The 18,104-nt window shown below is 33.5% G+C and overlaps 2 protein-coding genes across 2 annotated transcripts in view; one reads left to right on the top strand and one right to left on the bottom strand.

Moving 5' to 3' along the window:
- The window catches only part of LOC107191896 (neuropeptide Y receptor-like), a 50,976-nt gene that overhangs the window by 24,000 nt on the left and 8,872 nt on the right, over window positions 1-18,104 (bottom strand). Inside the window, exons 2-3 of the mRNA XM_015581037.1 lie at window positions 15,942-16,192; window positions 15,074-15,233 (exon numbers count right to left, since the gene is read on the bottom strand). Coding sequence (XP_015436523.1) covers window positions 15,074-15,233; window positions 15,942-16,192 — 411 coding nt within the window. The remainder of the gene's footprint in view (window positions 1-15,073; window positions 15,234-15,941; window positions 16,193-18,104) is intronic.
- LOC107191988 (lipase member H-A-like) lies at window positions 8,425-14,370 on the top strand. Its single transcript, XM_015581144.1, has 7 exons — window positions 8,425-8,484; window positions 9,282-9,348; window positions 10,215-10,354; window positions 10,766-11,008; window positions 12,367-12,558; window positions 13,152-13,335; window positions 13,752-14,370. Exons 1-7 carry the CDS (start codon window positions 8,430-8,432, stop codon window positions 13,852-13,854), a joined length of 984 nt encoding a protein of 327 aa, XP_015436630.1. The 5' UTR covers window positions 8,425-8,429; the 3' UTR covers window positions 13,855-14,370.

The following is an 18,104-nucleotide window of genomic DNA, read 5'->3' as shown; positions in this document are numbered from 1 at the left end:
ATCCATGGCTATAACGAAAATGTGGAGAACGAAAGTGTCCTAACAGTAACGTCCGGTAAGTCAGAAATTAAATGTAAAACACATGGATGTATTATTTACTTGAAGGAAGAGCATTTCTACTTACGAAATGTCTACGGTAAATGGTAATGAACATTCGTTTTACAGATACAACAAATTTTTCACGTTCTGTTATTCTTCGAATATTTTGGAGAAAAACGATCAATAGAGTAGAGTCTAGAATATCTGAATTAACACTAAACCTACCACGACCGGTCAAATGATCGGTTTTGCCGTTCTAATTCCTATGTCTTTGAAGTAGTATTGTTCGGGAAGGTCTAAACCTGTTAATGATTATTTTTTCACGATTTTGCAAAAAAAGGAATACTCACTTGATATTTGTATGTACGGAGCATTATTAATTAAAAAGGAAGTAATTCTAAACGCTTTTTTACAGAAAGTTCTAACAATGTTTCCAACATCGTTAGAGAACTTCTAAACATCTTACTTCCAATTGTTGTCAGATTTTAATATCGCTACAAATGACTGTTGCAGCTAGTTTAGAGGGCACGACTGATAATGTGGTTGCAGTCGATTATAGTCAGATTGCTAAGGGGAACTATGTCCTGCTCGTGGATAGAGTCGGGGAAATCGGTCAGGTTATAGCTGACGCTTTGAACGAATTAGTGGCCTTTGGTCTGAATCCGAGCAAAATACATGTCGTTGGACACTCTTTTGGTGGTCAGGTTGCTGGCCAAATAGGACGCCGTACGAGCTTCAGTCTCCCCCGGATTTCAGGTATGCTATGTTGCTTGTACGTTTTATACACATGTATTTTTTATAACAAAAGAGGTATTTTCAATCGGAAATCTTCCAAATTAACCCCTCCAATTTCGGCCAAGGAACGCTTGAAACCAGGCAATCTGCGTACAAGCGGTAAGTGTAGGCCACGACTGTACCGATTCCCAAACGCTGTCGCTTAAAAAAAAGTATATTTTATAAAAAATCGCACACACGAATTGTTGTACGATATTAGAGCTGGTTATTCGTTTGAAGCACAATGGAGACCACATTACACCCACACATATATAGAATGAACACTAAATAAACTGACTTTAATTAAACTTAAACTCACTATGACAAATTAAATTAATACTATAAAAAATCACAGATATTCTTTGAGGGTCGTTGTTGCCAACTAGATGTGTTCGTGTTGACGACTGCCACCGAACTAATGAAATCTTACAAGAGACCCACGCAAAGAACAGAGAGGTAATAAAAATGTGTAAATAGCGAGTGGAAACAGTAAAACAAACGAGGCGTTCGCTGATAAGAACGGGGTGTCTGGTGTAAATAGCTAAAAATGAAAGAATTTTTTGAGATTTTATTGTGAAAAAAGTATTTAACCAACGTCTTTGAAATTTTGAGAATATACTTTCATGCAATTAAACTGAATACAAAAATGTTTATTTTCACGACAAATCCATAAATATAAGTACATATGTCCTCGCAACTATAAAATGTATGGATTTGTCGTGAAAATGTACCTTTTTTGTATTCAGTTTAATTGTATGGTTTAAGTAAAAGTTTCAGAGATTGGTAAATATTTTCTTCCCAATAAATTTCGAAATATTCGTTCAATTTTAGCTATTCACACCGGGCACGTCCCTTAAAGATAAGTAAAGACGGAATGGTCGAGTGGCAGAAAATAGTGGGAGGTATGAGACAGTTCAGACAACCTCTTCATTGTTCAGTACTAAGGGCATATTGTTTTTCTGGCCATAGTAGTGGATATGTTGGTACTGTTGTGTTCTACGCTTACCGCTTGTACACCGATTACCTGGTTTCAGGGAATTTTAGGCTGAATTTTTAATTGTTAATAACTTGGAACGGAAGCCTCCAACACAATTATGTTATTCTTGATTTTCATTTTATTTTGACACGTAAAATCGTCTCTTAATGTTTTTGACAACAGCAGTCGAACATTCTTTATAAATCGTAATCTTCCGTCAGATCTGCACCATTCAGAAATCCTTATTTATGTACACAAATATTTTAAACATAAGTAACTTATTAGAGTTCCTTTTAAATAAACTATGACACAGGAGCTTATAAAATACCATATAGTTGCTTTATTCGATTTTGGTATAAACGATTACGATTAATGGGGTAACAGTGCTGACTGTGAAGTATCTATTACCGTTAGTCAATATATTATAATTGTCAAATTACTGTGTTAATTAAGTAAGGCTTAGTAGTATTTATATACATTATAATAGTACAATAGGGTCCTTCAACACGTTGAAATATTCTTTTATAGGCTTAGATCCTGCTGGTCCCTTATTCAAAACAACAAACTCTTTATCTGCCAGTGATGCCAATTTTGTCGACATCATACACACGGATAGTGGGAAGTATGGCCAGCAGCTTAATAGTGGCACTGTCAATTTTTGCCCGAACTATGGACGTAGAGTGCAGCCAGGCTGTCCTCTAATTACGTTTCCAGGCTCATTAGAAGGCATGTACTTCTTTTAATTACTAATTCATTTAATTCAAATGGTCTCAAACTACTGTGAGTGTCAGGACGCTTATTCAAGCAATTATTATTTATAATATGTACACGCCCGCAGTAAATGCTGGAGGCATTACGAATGTCGAATGTGATGCATTTACGAAAGTCTTTAATAAATATTGTTTAGGGGATATTGAAGCTTGATGAACTAAGTTTCTGCTACCGTAAGTTGGTGGTAACTTTGACTCAATCAGGGGTAACTTCGTCTCAAATTCAGAAAATGATCGTTTTTTATTTTGCAGCCCTCTTGCAGCTATTTTTCTTATGTGAAATATTTTTGCACGTAAAACTCAACTTCAGTTAACAATTTGTAGAGCTACAAAATTGAAAATGATAATTTTCTGACATTGGGACCAAGTTATCCTGACTGAGTCGAAGTTACCCCAACTTACGGTGCTATAATGTAATAAAAGTCATCTAAAATGTATAAATTTTAAATTATAAATAATATGAGGTTGTTTGGCTGGTAAATTGGAGGTTCTAGGATCGATTTCCGTTCACAGAAATATTTTTGTTCTACTTTGCCAAGGCCACTTCGATAACTTTGATTTATATTCATATTCCACACATCTCGAAGGTTTGTAAATTTAATTATTTATATCTTTAAAATTATCGAGTGTATAGACCTAATGTTTCACATATATCATTAGGTACGAACCTGTATATTATCATTTAAACAGTTAAAACATTTAAACTTGTTAGTACCATCTTACAGTAAGAAGTGTCTGAACTTTTATCTTGGAAAGTATTGCTTCGAAAAGACTCTTAAAAGTATCAAGCAATATTTTTCAAACTATCATTATTTCATGTAAGAGCATGCAAGAAAATGGATTCAACGCTTTCGATTAGGTAAAAAAAACGGGAATCATTATTTGCGTAAGAATGAAAGATATAATGAGTTTTTCATTGTGTTAGTTACTCGAATTATTAGACATATCAATTTTTAATTTAAGGACAGAACGTGCTCCAGGCTTATTATAAATAACATCTAGTATTTATTGTTGAAAGTAAATATTAAATACCGTATATATTCTGTCGTTTCTCACTATATAATTTTACGTGTTACAGATTTTTGCAGCCATCATAGGTCCTGGAGATTCTACGCGGAATCAATTCTAAATCCAAACGGATTCTTGAGTGTTCAATGTAATAATGATGTTAAGTTCGCATTAGGATTATGTAACACGTCCAACATAATTCCCATGGGATATGCTACATCACCTAACGCGTTAGTATAATTTTTTCACTTTTAAACAAGTATATACCTAGATCTGTAATTCATCATATATTTAAACTAGTAGGGTTTACAAGATTTAACTTTTACACAGTTTAGATTTTAAATGAACCGAATACGGATGTTTCTTTATGGTTAGAATAATAATTACGATAGTATAGTGTGCAACATTTGTATTTATCAGCTTGCATAATCTTGTTCTTATAATCTCTTATTAACGATGAAATTCAATTGTTTCTATTTTCAGTACTGGTCTTTATTACCTTACAACAAATGCACAAAGTCCTTTTGCCAAAGGATTGGAAGGAACACGATCAACGTCCTAAGTTTTATCAAGATGAAGCGTCATTATCATTAATAATGTATATTACTCTCAAGGATAGGTTTATGAATGTGTAACTTGTCTTCTCATGAAATGGAAATATTAAAGTAAAACCCAGCAAAATATATTGAAACAAGGTTTTTGAAAAAGCCTGAAACAAATGTTTGGTATTCCTTTCTTAAACAAAAACACTTAAATATGTATGTATAATATTTCCAATTACGTATAATAATTACGTATGAAGACGTTTTTACGTAGTTAAATTGATACAGATTTGTTACGATCGAGATTAATTAGCACATTTATTGGATAACATTGGAAATGTGGAATATATTATAGGACGTTTACATTGTGATCGAAACTGTCGGCCATTTTGATTTTAATTTCAAATGTCCCTTGGAGTCTGCGTATATGTATGTACCATGGGAACAAAGGCTTCACTTCATTGTTACTTAGGGTAACTTATTAAATTTCTGCGGCATTGAAGATGCAACGTATAAAGTGTTCATTATGTTGTAGTTATGAAGGAACCGAATGATGTAGACTTCATTCATTTATGCCATGCAGGCTTTGTCACTATCGCGAGGTAGAGACTGCTCGCCAGACGAAGATGAATGATTACTAACGTTACAATTATTAACTTGGGTCTGTTAAATGTAAGGTGATTATAAGATAAAGAATTACCAAATTGGTTAACATCATCTCTCGTTTTTCATTTTGTACAAACGTACTCCATTTATCCGATTATTTTTAAACGTTTTTTATAGAAAATTTTTTCCATTTTGTTATTAAAACATGCATAGATGAATATTCATTTTCCGAGTAGTATAATGAAAAGAAAAAGAACCGATGAATTGTTCATACACTTCACGAAACTTTTTATGCAATTTAAATATTTTCTCACTTGCATTTGAATGTTTTCCTTCACACATTCAAATTACGAAAAGCGTATACTGCATATTGCACTTCTATGCTGATAACAGATAGTAGTCACGGTTAATGTCATGGTAACGATTTTCAACGAACACATAATTACAGCATAGGTATTATTTTTTTACTGGTCCAACCTCACATGTAAATTTTCTATTAATTTCCACAACGATATTTTATAAAATAAAATTTTAAATATAAGACGTTCCTTAGGAGGGTATTAGTGTAGACGAGGTAGTACATAAACGATAAGGGAAAGGAAAAAGCTTTGATTGGTTAAAGAGATTGGAAGTGAAGAGGAGGAAAAAGAACAACAGAAAATTGGGGTGAATTGATAAGAATGAATAGGTAATAGGAAGACTGATAGTCATTAAGTGGAAAAAAGAATGTATGAATAAGTGTTAAGATAAATAAGTGTACTAAATATTAACCGAGTCCGCTTTCATGGCCGAGAGACTGAAAAATAAACTATTTTATCACAAAACGTTCCTTTAAATACAAGCATTTATGCCAGCTAGTGTTTGATGTTACATAGAATAATGTTTGTGACATAAAGTCAGACAATTTTTTAAAATATTTCCTGGCTCAGAAAAAACGAGACTTAGGAACCGTAAAATGAGAGGGAGCACTGCCGTAAATTTTCATTGTTTTAACAGCACTGATTATATGTGTGTATACTAATAAAGTAGAATCTATAATAGGGATCTTTAATCGGATGTATGTATCTTTTACGCCAGGTTTACAAACTTCTAGGAAGCTTTTACCTGTTTACCTGGTCGTTTATAGCATTATAAAGTTTACACATCGTAATAATATAACGCTATAAACTCTTACGCGTACTCTCTTGAAATGTTTAGCGCAACTAAAGCATTAAATATATTTTCTGAATGTAACATTTCGTTTTCTGTGAAAAATAATTATGATAGTCTTATTTCGAATTTTCTATGTATTATTGTTGTATAAACTTAAAGTTGAAATGATTTTGACATTCACAAAAACACAACAATATAAGAATTTAATTACTGTTAAACCATATTTCACTGTATTTTAACGTAATGAAATTTCTAACCAGCTGCATAAATATTACCAATCTATTAATTTTAATGTGACTACGAAAATAAAATACAATAAAAACTTCGTTATTATAATTTGCTGTTTTAGCCAATCTGTCGAACATTCTGATGTTGCTACACAATCCACCTTCGCTTATTGACACATCTAATTATAACTTTGAAATTTGAATGTGGTCATATCAACTTGGTATGAAATTCAGTGTTCAGTATAGAATGACGATTACATATAGTGAATATTAATTTTTACCCAGACAATAATAAATTCATTCGGATTCACATGTTGTTGAAAACTGATCTGCATTATATAAATACCAACTCTTTCAATTGGTTTATATCGACTGTGTAACCGCTAAACGACACGCCGTTAGCCAAGGTAATTAGTAAAAACAATGGAAACGGAACGTGAAAAACAGGAGCAGAAAACTCATTAAAACAGATTCACATGAACCCTGCAGCGGTATGAAACAATCGGAACAACAACGTTAAGCAACAAAGAAACTGTTGATTTACTTCGGTCATTAGCCGTTAATTCTGCTTCCAATAATTTGATTTATCTTCAGAAAAGTGAATCAGGAATACTGAAATCAATTGAAAAAGCGATCGAGCTGACTACAAAGGTGAACGAAGTGAAGTACCTATAATAAATGAATTCACTAAAATTTTAAACTTTAATCAAGTTCCTACTTTATCGAGTCTAGCGGATTCAAGATATGTGATTATAAAAATGTTTTCAATACACATAGTTCGCTTACAGTGGATAAAAATGTATTCGCACAACCTTTAAAACAGAACAACTTTTTTTAAATCAGACCAAGAGTTGTTTGGTGAACTTATAAAGATTAGGTTACTAAATGATGTCTAAAAAAAATGTTGAAAAAGTTGCAATTACTCGAAATTAGGAAAAAAATAGTAATGGTCGCTTTTTACAAAAAAAAAGTTTTAAATAGCGACCATTACAATTTTCTTCAGAATTTCGACCAATTACAAATGTTTCAACATTTTTTTACACACCATTCAGAAATCTAATCCTTCTAACTTCACAAAAAACAGTCAAATCACTTGGTTATCAAATTTTAAAAAAGTTGTTGTTTTAAAATGTGTGCGAATATCTTTTTCTACCCACTGTATGACGTCATCGGAAATTCTTTTCGTTGATGGAATAGTATCAACGGAAGTTACTGTTTACGCCCAATTTTATATCTTCCAGGTCAGTTTCATCGCGACCTATTTTGTGTCCTGCGATCCCTATCAGTTAAATTGCCCACGATTTAATAAGATTTATTTAGGGGAAGTGACTGTAGATGTTGCAACGTCCCCCGTGATGCTGCCTTTATGGTTGTTTTTGTTACCATACTCGCGAGGGTTGGAGGCCCACGGTTAATATTGTGTAAGCAATAGACGTGTCTGCCAATTTCCTTATTACCTTGCCCACGTATCTCATACGACGGACGAAAACTTTAGGTTCCCTAACGTCGCGGAAACTCTGATACGAACTTTCACATGTTACATTAGTTGTTACTATATATGTATGTAAACATATATGCAAACGTAAATGGTAGCAGTAGTTAAGTTGGTACTGTGGTTGTATCTGATTTCGTCGACAGGGAATTCAGCTTTCGCCGGGGAAAACTGGACCGAAAGATTATAGATCACAAACAGAATTATTCCGAATGACTGTATCACTTTTTTTTAATGGAGCTATATATTTTTTTGTATCCTCTTTAACAACGTATTAGGGTATTTACATAGGCCGAAAATTGATTAGTTCAGAAGTTATGATTCTTGTGCCGAACTGTCATAGTAAACTCGACGCACAGTGCGCCGATGCTAGTGAACAATAGCTGCGCAAAATTCTTCTCCTTCAAAGATACACACGTTTTTTTTTGTTGAATAAAAGTTGAAATAAAAGTTGTGACAACTTTGTTTGTGCCTTAAGTGACATTAACGTAGGGCAATATACTTTTTGAATATTTGTTAAACGTGTTGAATTTGAAAATATTGTGAATTCTTCACATGAATAAGTTTTACATTACGGATACTTTCCACGGGCACTATCAGTGGTGCACCGATCATTATGAAACGAGAATGATGATTACGAATACAGTACTCTATAATTTTGGTGGTGCACTTTTGGCACCGTTTTAGCAAACATTTTCAGTATGATAAGAAATGTGAATATGCAACAATTGGTAGCAGATAAGACAAAACTTAACAGCTATGAATGTCATGCGAATGTTACCAAATTCCTATATATACCCGAGCAGTTGGAAAAGCAGGCACGATTTCAGTTGTTACTTCAAAATGCCGAATACACGACTCTTTTTTTTCCTTGCAGTCAGCTGCTGTTTGGTAACAGGTTGGTGTTTAAAAAAGAAATACCTTCATTAGAAAGAGAATTAAATGTTGTGGCACGATTTGTCAAGACTATGATCTTTCTTTATCGATAAATTATCAAAAGGGGTGTACTATTTTTAGTCCATATTTTATCATTCAATTGCACTTCGAAAGGGAGGGACTATACATTTTCGAGCATGTTTCTTCTGAGTATACTTTTATATGTATTTTCGATTCGACATAGTGGAAGTATTCTTAATTAAATTGAACACGTTAGTGCGAGACATTTTGAAGTCTGCAAAATGGAGGGTAGTGATGGATAAGCGAGTAATTTGTGAGATCTTCCAATTTTCTAATTTTTGCGGCTCACATTCACTTCCAAGAATTCCACTTTCTATCCCCTACAACGTCCACATCTCCACGAATTCACATGAACCCCAGTTTCCAATGCTTGGTGCATCTAAAGAGCCAATGACGTTTTTCTCAATTTGAAAAAATTCCACCTATGCTACGTTCCTTGAGAGCTATCTGGGTACCGAAGTATTCTTTCAAAATCACAAGCTCAAACAGACAACAAACATTTCAACAAGGAGTCAACACAAATTCTTGTATATTTAATTCCAGCTGTATTTCGTAAGAGTGTTAAGTCACTTATCGAGAAGGGAGTAGTCCAAGGGATCTTTCAATTTTACAGTTTTCGCGGCTATACATTGAATTTTTATGATGCCACAGATATAAATGTAATTGCTTCAGGTCCAACGCCTTATATTAAGTTAGCATACATTTTTAGTATTTCATACTAACAATACTTGAAATCAGTTCTGTTCGCAGCTGATCTCTTTTATCCAGTGATCGCGTCCTGCGTGAAAATTCATCTTTATGCTAAGTAAATATCTACACTTTAATATATTTTTCAATAATATAATGTACTACATAGTGAATGTGAAATATATTATTTAACGGTAGCTTTAATAATACAAGGTGCCTTTGAAAGTTATGTGCAAGCGGGCAGGAGATGATTCCCCATGAAAAGATAATCAGAAGATATAGAAGCAAATTTTTTTATTTGAGGCTACCATTTCGAGAAAATCAGTGTAGAATATCTGCTGGATACGTGCAGTTTACGTGCAGTTGAATAGGGTTTGGTTAGCGCGTCTATTCATTGCATTCTGTTTCTACTTACTACCATGACGAATACATGCGTTTCAGATTAGAGTCGTTCTATGGAAAATTGATCAAAATTGAGACTTTTTGAACATGACCATCAACAGTTTTTATTTTTTCATTTCTTTTATAGAAAGTTAGGTACCCATGAGAAAAGCATTTTGAGAATTCTTTAATGTTCTGCGGGACATTTTGCCTGAATTACAGTGGTTTGAAAATCGTAAAAATGGTTCATTTTTGTTTGGCAATTCAAAAAATCATAAGTCTGGTTATAATCGGTCGATTCGGATAATTATTTTTGCGTTAGTTAGGAAAAAGTACAAATTTTCACCAAACATACAGCATTTTTTTCGGGAGAAATCGATCGTCTCGAAATGGAAGACTAAAATGAAAAACATTTTATTCGATATATTGAACTTATTCTTTCACACAGAATCACCGCATGTCCGCTTGTACATAACTTTCGATGGCACCCTGTATATTCTTTGTAATCTAATATACGGTAGACGTGGTTGAAGCCCGCCCGTTAGATAGTTTACGAACAAGTTCGTATCGCAAGCATCAAATTACAAATATATTTTCCTTTAGGGATATGTCTTATAAGGAGGTCAACGTTCAGAAGTGTTCGGAGCTTGCATCACAAATGGATTTTAATGAAACGACAATGATGTATATCCATGGTTGGACAGAAGATACTGAGTTTCCTGCCGTTACAGCCGTAATGAAAGGTACGCATTTGTTTGAGTTTGACTAGATCACGTATGCAACGCAAGAATCAGAATACATATCTGATCATTTCTCTTGTTATACAGTGTTCGTTTAGAAAAATGAAAATACTTTCGCAACAACACACAAAAAAAATTATTGAGTATTTATACATCATGATGTAGAAATGTTGCGCACAATTTCTGAAGAAATTATATACTGATAGTAGAAAATTAGAAACCATTAATTATAAGATTTGAATCGTAACTTTCAGTGTCGTTTTCAGTACTATTGGAATTTTGAAAGCATAAACCAATATATTATAGTATCAATGCATCACTAACATTATTTTAATGTATAATAGTTTATGAAACATCTACTGTATGTAAAAAATCGTAACATACGTCTAATATTTGCTTTCGAAATTATTACAGCCTATCTCAACGCTACGAATTATAATGTCATGGCAGTAGATTACAGTTGCGTTACGCTTCAACCTTACCCTACGTCAGTTTTGTTGTCCGATGATGTCGCTATGCTTGTAACTGAATGTATAAAGGATATGGTGACGGAAGGACTAGAAGCAAGTAAAATGCATTTGGTAGGATTCTCTTTGGGTGCCCAAGTTTCTGGGAAGGTTGGTCGTTTACTAGATTCCAAACTCGCATGGATAGTAGGTAAGTAGAAATCGTTTTAAGTCACTAATATTATAGATTGATATTCCAGAACTATACATAGCCTGAAATAAAAAGTGTGAAATAGTAGTATTATACCTAACACATCGACGTTATTATTCATAGTTCTAAACTATTACTAGTCCCCGCGGTATTATTACTAAATTTCATTAAATACGAAGGATGAAGAAAATATAAAAGAAAACTATTTGTTCGGTGACCGGATGTGTTTGCGTGACTTTCTTTAGCATCTATAAATGCTCATTTGAAATATTTAGTTAGACTACGGAAATTTATGCCCAATCCAAATTTTAGATACTGATGTATAAAAATTAAAATGGAGCAGAATTTTGAATTCTGTACTAGAAACATTACTATGTTAAGAGTAACACATGAATAGTATGCGACTGTATTGAAACGTTTATTATAGTGCAGTGTCTAAGTTAAGAAATACTATAAATGCATAAACATCCGCAGTCTACTTATTATATGTATATACACGGTCGGGAGCATATGTTTCAAAAGTGAAATTAAAATAGCAGTATTCCGTGTAATGACGATGCTCTTCATCGTCGAATACTAAAAACAGTTCTCTTTTAAAGACATGTATTGTTCACAATAATTTATCTGAAACTTTGGAAATGAATCTGGTAAAAAGGCATCATACGAAAAAATTGATGGTAAAACTTCAATTCGAAATCTTTTTGCACAGACCGTATACATATAAGATTCTAAATACATATTCACGTAAACTGCAGTTCTCATCATGGCCGAACTTCGCGGCCGTTTGGGAACTATAGTGTCGGGGCCCTTTCAATCCAATGCCCACTTTTGGGGAATTGTGGAGAGAACTTATACGTCTTGCATAGCCACAAGTGAATTTATCTAGATCAGTAACATTTAAAAGGACAGTTAATCATCGATGAGTGTTCGAACGCTCCTCGGCACTGACAAGGAGAGGTCCCCAAGTATAACGCTGACCTAATGAAGTTTAGCACAGTGATAGAGCTTGGAATTCTGAAGCCAGTGACATTTGTTTCGGCAGCATATGGCCGGTAGTTTGTGAAATATTTAATGTTTAGTGCAGTCATCGAGGATTTACTATAGTCATCCACAGTTTCAAATAGTAAGTAGGTTTACCTAAACGATAAATTCCACAATCGGATGGTGGTTATGGTCCCCAATAAAAAATGTGATAAATAAACATTTTCTATTATTAAATGTTTTCTGGAATAGTCACAATGACATATTGATACTGAAAGCATAAAAAAAGAAAAATTCATTTCTCCAGGCCATGGGGTTGGAAAAAATAATTACGGCTCGTCCTGTATGTGTTAAGTATATTATGATCATTTTTGCAGGTTTGGATCCGGCCGGACCTCTCTTCCATAATGATACTACGGGGACACTGAAAGCCATTGACGCACAACGAGTCACCTGTGTACATACTGACATGGGAGTTCTTGGAGTAGACTATTCGTGCGGTGGTGTTGATTTTTATCCTAACGGCGGAAAAAGAAGCCAACCTGGTTGTTCCCCAATTGTGGACCTCGGTACAGAAATTACAAAATGAGTATCATAGCGTAAGAAATCGAAATCTCCTCTGACGCTGAGCCAACCATGTCCTTTTCGATTGATTTTCCTTTCACATCAGTTCTTAAAGTTTTTGATATACTAAATACGGACGTAGATTCAAGGATCTTTACATACCAGGGAGAATGTATTTCTTGTGACGGGGCCACTGATCTTCATCGTGAGATTTTTATCGTGCTTTCTCGTAGATGTTGACGAGTAGGTTTTAATGATGGCAGAGTTTGTCTGAGCACAGTTGATAATTTAATTTTCTATTCACGTATTCTCTCGTTTCTTGTCCGAGCTTACGCAATAGTCCTATCAGGTGTGCTCCGGCCATTTATACCTTTGGAATTACATTCGGTATTACTGACTAATGATAATCCTTTAATACTATCTTATAACAGAATGTAAAATAATTTACATCTTCTTTATTTTGTCAGAATTCGATTCATAGAACCCGTAGATGATATTATTTATGCGTCTTATGACGAGTTGTATAATTTTGTTCGACGCGATCGTTTAAATTGTAATTTCTATCTTATTGAGCTAACTGCACGTTAACACCTTACAGGAGATCCTTACGCCTACACAACAATAGGCTGCAGTCACTACAGATCTGTGTTCTTCAAAGTAGAATCTGTGGGGAACCCAAATGCTTTCGTGGGTGTGAGCTGTAATAGTTATGACGAATTCAAGGCCAACGCGTGTAACAAGTCGGACACAATTCTAATGGAAGATATGCCAGCAATCGGAGCGTTAGTATATCCTCTCGTATTTAAATAATTCTTAACCGTTTTGTTGATAAAGGAATGATAAGTATTTACATTTATCGTTCGATTACATTTCAAGGCAATAATTTCCTAGATATTGTAATTACATTATAGTTAAGTTGCAAACATGTTTCTTACTAATGACAAATTGATTGCCAAATACGAGTTAACACTTTGTTAATTCGCGTAGTTAATAATTACGTTATATTTGCAATAAGGTAGAGAATAAATCTGTCTATAACGAGGGACATCTAATTTCGATTAAGTTTATACAACAAATTTAACAAAAACTCGCCTTATCTCTCAATCATGCTGTTAATCATTTCATTGAACGTTAGTGTGGCAGTCAATATGTTCATTTTTACATCCTGTACCAAACCCTTCTTTTTCTCTTGTTTCAGTTCGGGTTCATATTATTTCCAAACAAACTCGAAGAGTCCTTATGGCAGAGGAATGGCAGGAATAGACGAGGACTCGGCTATCAAGGATGGCATAATCCTATAACATTTGCTTGTATTATTCAACCAATATTGGTTAATCTGTTTCTTAAATTATTTCCTTTTAAATCTTCTGGTTCGTGGGAAAAAACTTAAAGATTATCCTTTTCTTCCTACCGCGTAGGCTTTTCTCACGTAACATAACGGATTCTGGGTCAAATTTTTTTTTGTAAATTGTATTTAACTTTGAGGAATTCTTTGATTTGCAATGAAGTATATACAGAGTGTTTGGTTATTCACTGTTATCCTTCAAAGTGATTACGGAGATGTAATAAAGAAAATAATATTCTATGAACATGATGGCAGGTATCAGTACTTAATGAGGACGCACGTTCGCAAAGATTAGCATTATTTACGTGGCAGCATTGTAATAAATGTTTAACGTGATGTACATTTTCTTCATTGCAAATAACAATTCGGCGGGATCTATGTAACGAGATATTTTTAATTACAGTTAATACTGCATTCCACAATTTGTCACGATTTTCAATGGTGATGGTAATAAATGGTGATTAAATTTCTATTCTGAAGCATTTTTTGAATGAAACCTATCGTTTCGGATCATTCGGTGAAGTGTGAAACTCATTCCTATATCAAAAATAATGTATTCCTCTTGAAATAAATGTTATTAAAAAAGAATGTTTTTTGAGTAGACTGCGGATTTTTATGCAAACTCAAATTTTTATAGATTTATTTATTCAATTAAAATTATGTCACAGATTAGTTTCCTTGTTCAAAAGGTTCGGTAGATCCAAAATAAAGTAACATTCATACTAGTTTTTTCGAAAACTGTTACCGCGTTGAGTTTTGCAAATACACATTTACGACAAATGCATAAAATCCACAGTCTATTATTTGTAATTCGTAAATATGTGAGACCAATTCAATAGAAGAATATCTCTAACTCTTATTCTATGGTTTCAAGTTGTTTCTGTAAATTCTGCAAAAACAATCGCATATACAGAGAAATTAAAAATATACACGAGCCAACAATAACAGACGATCAGGTGTACACAACACAAACATCCATTCTTACATAAATCCTTTAGAAAAATAATTCGACGAGGCAAATACCAACATTTGTTTGTTTAATTTTTAGAAACATAAACATTCAATATTAACAAAATTCAGAGTTATCAATTCGTGCAGCAAATAATATATCGATAACGCAATTTCCGTCTGTTTTCGGAAAAAATTTTCTAATATGGTGCTTTGTAACGTCTTACCTTCCTCTTTGATCGAGCCATTCTTTGATCTCTGATATTTTCAGCCTCTCCAGGCGGTCTCTTACCCCAGACCATAACAGCTATGCTAGTGTACGTGAACATAAGGGCCATTATTGGTATCACGTACTGCAGAACCAATAACGCTATGGAGTAGTAATATCTGTAACATACATACTATGGTGCATTCAACTCGCAAACTAGTAGATACACTCGAGAAATGTACGACGAGGGCAGAACAATCGTTACAATGATGAAAAGGAGACTTCGTCGAATGAAATTAAATGGAATATCGAAAATAAATATTTCTGATGCTATGTCTTCGAAATACTTAATTTTATAATACGTAACTCGTAAACTGCAAAAGATATCGAAAAAGTTCTTCTCAAATGAAATTAAACGGAAAATGGAGAATAAATATTTTTGGTGCTAAGTTTTCGAAATACTTAAATGAGAAAACTCAGTAATTGTGCATACCAAGACGAAAGTCTTTACTACTAATAAGGATTATTACTGCAATAAAAAGCAATAAAGTAATAAATATCTTTTTGTATTTCCAATCTGTAAACTTTTAATATTTAACTTTCTTTCTTCAATATACATACGTATATTCGTTCATATTTTTACAAATATAATGAAACAGAAACAAGGAATAATATAAAAGAATCAGTAAATAATAATAGTAGTTTTAAACATTTGTAACGTAAAATGAATCGACGAATTTTAACGAAATTTGAAGTTTTATTAAGAATATTCTAATTGAGAAAGGTTTATTTTATAACTTCGATTTATATTTGTATAAAAAATTACTGCTGTTCTCTCTGCAGCAAATGTTCTGCTCTGTCACGTGGATAAATGTTAAACGTTTTACCTGTTTTTCATGGACGGCCAAACTTCTTCACAGATATAGTGATCGCACATCTCGTAGTATATCGACGGTTGGGTCAATCGTGAAACGATTGCGATCGGGAACGATATTACCATTGCGAGCATCCAAACAGCTAGAATCAGAAGCAGGGCCTGCCGTTTGCTCAACTTCGGCTTCAGGGGCCACATGATGGCTATGTAACGATCTATGCTAATTGCGACGAGAGTGTACGCACTCACTAGAACCGATACACCCTGGAACAAAGGAACATTTGATCATGCTTATTTCTCTCACAGGGGATGTTCGTGAAGTGATACCCGTTGATTTTTCTGCAACTGTACTCGATTGTTTATGGAACCAACCAAAGAATTTTCCTGCACTTGGTTGGTGTTAATTTAGAGTTTATGGGAGAGACAACACTTTCCAACCGAAACGTCCCTTTCACTTATTCGCTTGTAACTCGTGAACTACAAAAGATACGGAAATATAGTTTAAATAAATTTTATATCCGTTTTAGTTGTCCATACATCGGTATGAAAAACTTTTTCAGAAAATTTATTTTTAAAAAAAAAATTTGCAGAAAAATTACTTTTTTGAGAATGTATTTATACCAATATATGGATAACTAAAAACGATATAAAATTTATCTAAAGTTTGTTTGGATATCTTTTCTAGTTTACGAGTTACAAGCGAATAAGTAAAAGGGACGTTTTGATTAGAAAGGGCGGTTCTCTCTTAAAGTCTAAAAATAGTACCAACCAGGAATGGTAAAATTATTAGATCGGTGTCATAAAAAGTTGAACAAAGTTACAGAGAAATCGGTGTGTATTGCGTCACGAACATTCCTTTAGTTCAAGCAATTCGTGCAAAACACCCCCGAAATCGTCAAGAGTATTATTATATTCGGTGTATCAATAGGTAGTACACTATAATGTGAAGTTCAATATTTATTTTCGAGGAAATTAGAAGCCACTGTTGTCTCAGTGATATTTGTCCTCACTTATCTATGTTCGCCGTCATTTTGAAAGAAGAATAGGTTAAATAGATGTTTGAAATTTGAACGGTTACCAGTTAATAAAAAAATTAAAAAAAAAAAACATTTAATTAATATTCTATATTCATGTCTTTCAATTCACTTCTCATACTAGCTCTAAAAACGTTAAAAATATATATAATTTCAGTTATTTAAAATTTGTTGGGAAAACTTCGTACGGGAGATCAAAGTGTCCATACACCGCTTGTTTTCAAATGACAACAGTATTCTTAATATGATACTTAGTTAAGAATTATTTACATTGCACTAATTTTCAATTCAATGTTACCTATGCTGGAAACATTAATAACACCTAAAACCAACAGTCACGTGTATAAACACTTTTATCTCCCATTGTACATAAAACAACGTTTCAATACGTAATTCTCGTCAAACATCAAACTTATCCAGGCATTATGATCGGGGATTCTTTGTTGCAAAAATAGGTCTTTAAATTAAAGAATAAAAAACAGAATGGAAGCTGGTGACGTCCAACAAAATACCAAATATATCATTTATCCAATAAGTAATGAAATGTTGAAATGTAAACGATGTCGTATATACGGGAGAATGAGTTTCTCCTGCATTGGGTGTGAATGATAAACGTTTAACAAATTGATTCAGCCATTGTTTGGAATATTGGAATTGATAAACGATAGTGATGACCGACTCCACTTCCGGAGATGAGGACGTTGATATTCGCGTTACGCGCTTTAACTCTATCACGATTATGAACTCGGACGATTATTTTGACGATACGTTCCCTATGGACTATTGATCTACATCGCATCTTCGATACCAGAATACACTGCAGACATATTGGACGACCAGCCTTCTATTAGCTCTAACACGCCGGCTTGTCTACTCTGACGAATTTTCGCTCATTTGTTGCATCAATGACTGAAACTAAAAATTTACAGTTTTCGAGTTATTAGTGGGATAGAAAAAGCGATTGTTGTGAATATACTATTGGAATAGTTTAACCCTTTCGTGCCTGGGTGGGGTAAGAATAACAGAAAATTTGGACTTATTTGTTTCTTATGTTTTCGACTTTGGGGATTACGAATTTGAAGTCGAAAGCTGTCTATCTTGAAAGATAAAAAAAATTACAAATTTTAGAAGAGAAATAGAAT

This window comes from Dufourea novaeangliae, unplaced genomic scaffold (assembly GCF_001272555.1).
Source record: "Dufourea novaeangliae isolate 0120121106 unplaced genomic scaffold, ASM127255v1 scaffold248, whole genome shotgun sequence".
NCBI classification, from domain to species: domain Eukaryota; kingdom Metazoa; phylum Arthropoda; class Insecta; order Hymenoptera; family Halictidae; genus Dufourea; species Dufourea novaeangliae.
The sequence above is the reverse complement of the archived record's forward strand: the minus strand, read 5'-3'. Positions and strand labels throughout refer to the sequence as shown.

Coding starts and splice junctions, on each gene's coding strand:
- LOC107191988 (XM_015581144.1), top strand. CDS start 8,430: ATGCCGAATACACGACTCTTTTTTTTCCTTGCAGTCAGCTGCTGTTTG. Junction 8,485..9,281: donor CAGCTGCTGTTTGGTAACAG/GTTGGTGTTTAA, acceptor ACTTGAAATCAG/TTCTGTTCGCAGCTGATCTC. Junction 11,009..12,366: donor CAAACTCGCATGGATAGTAG/GTAAGTAGAAAT, acceptor TCATTTTTGCAG/GTTTGGATCCGGCCGGACCT.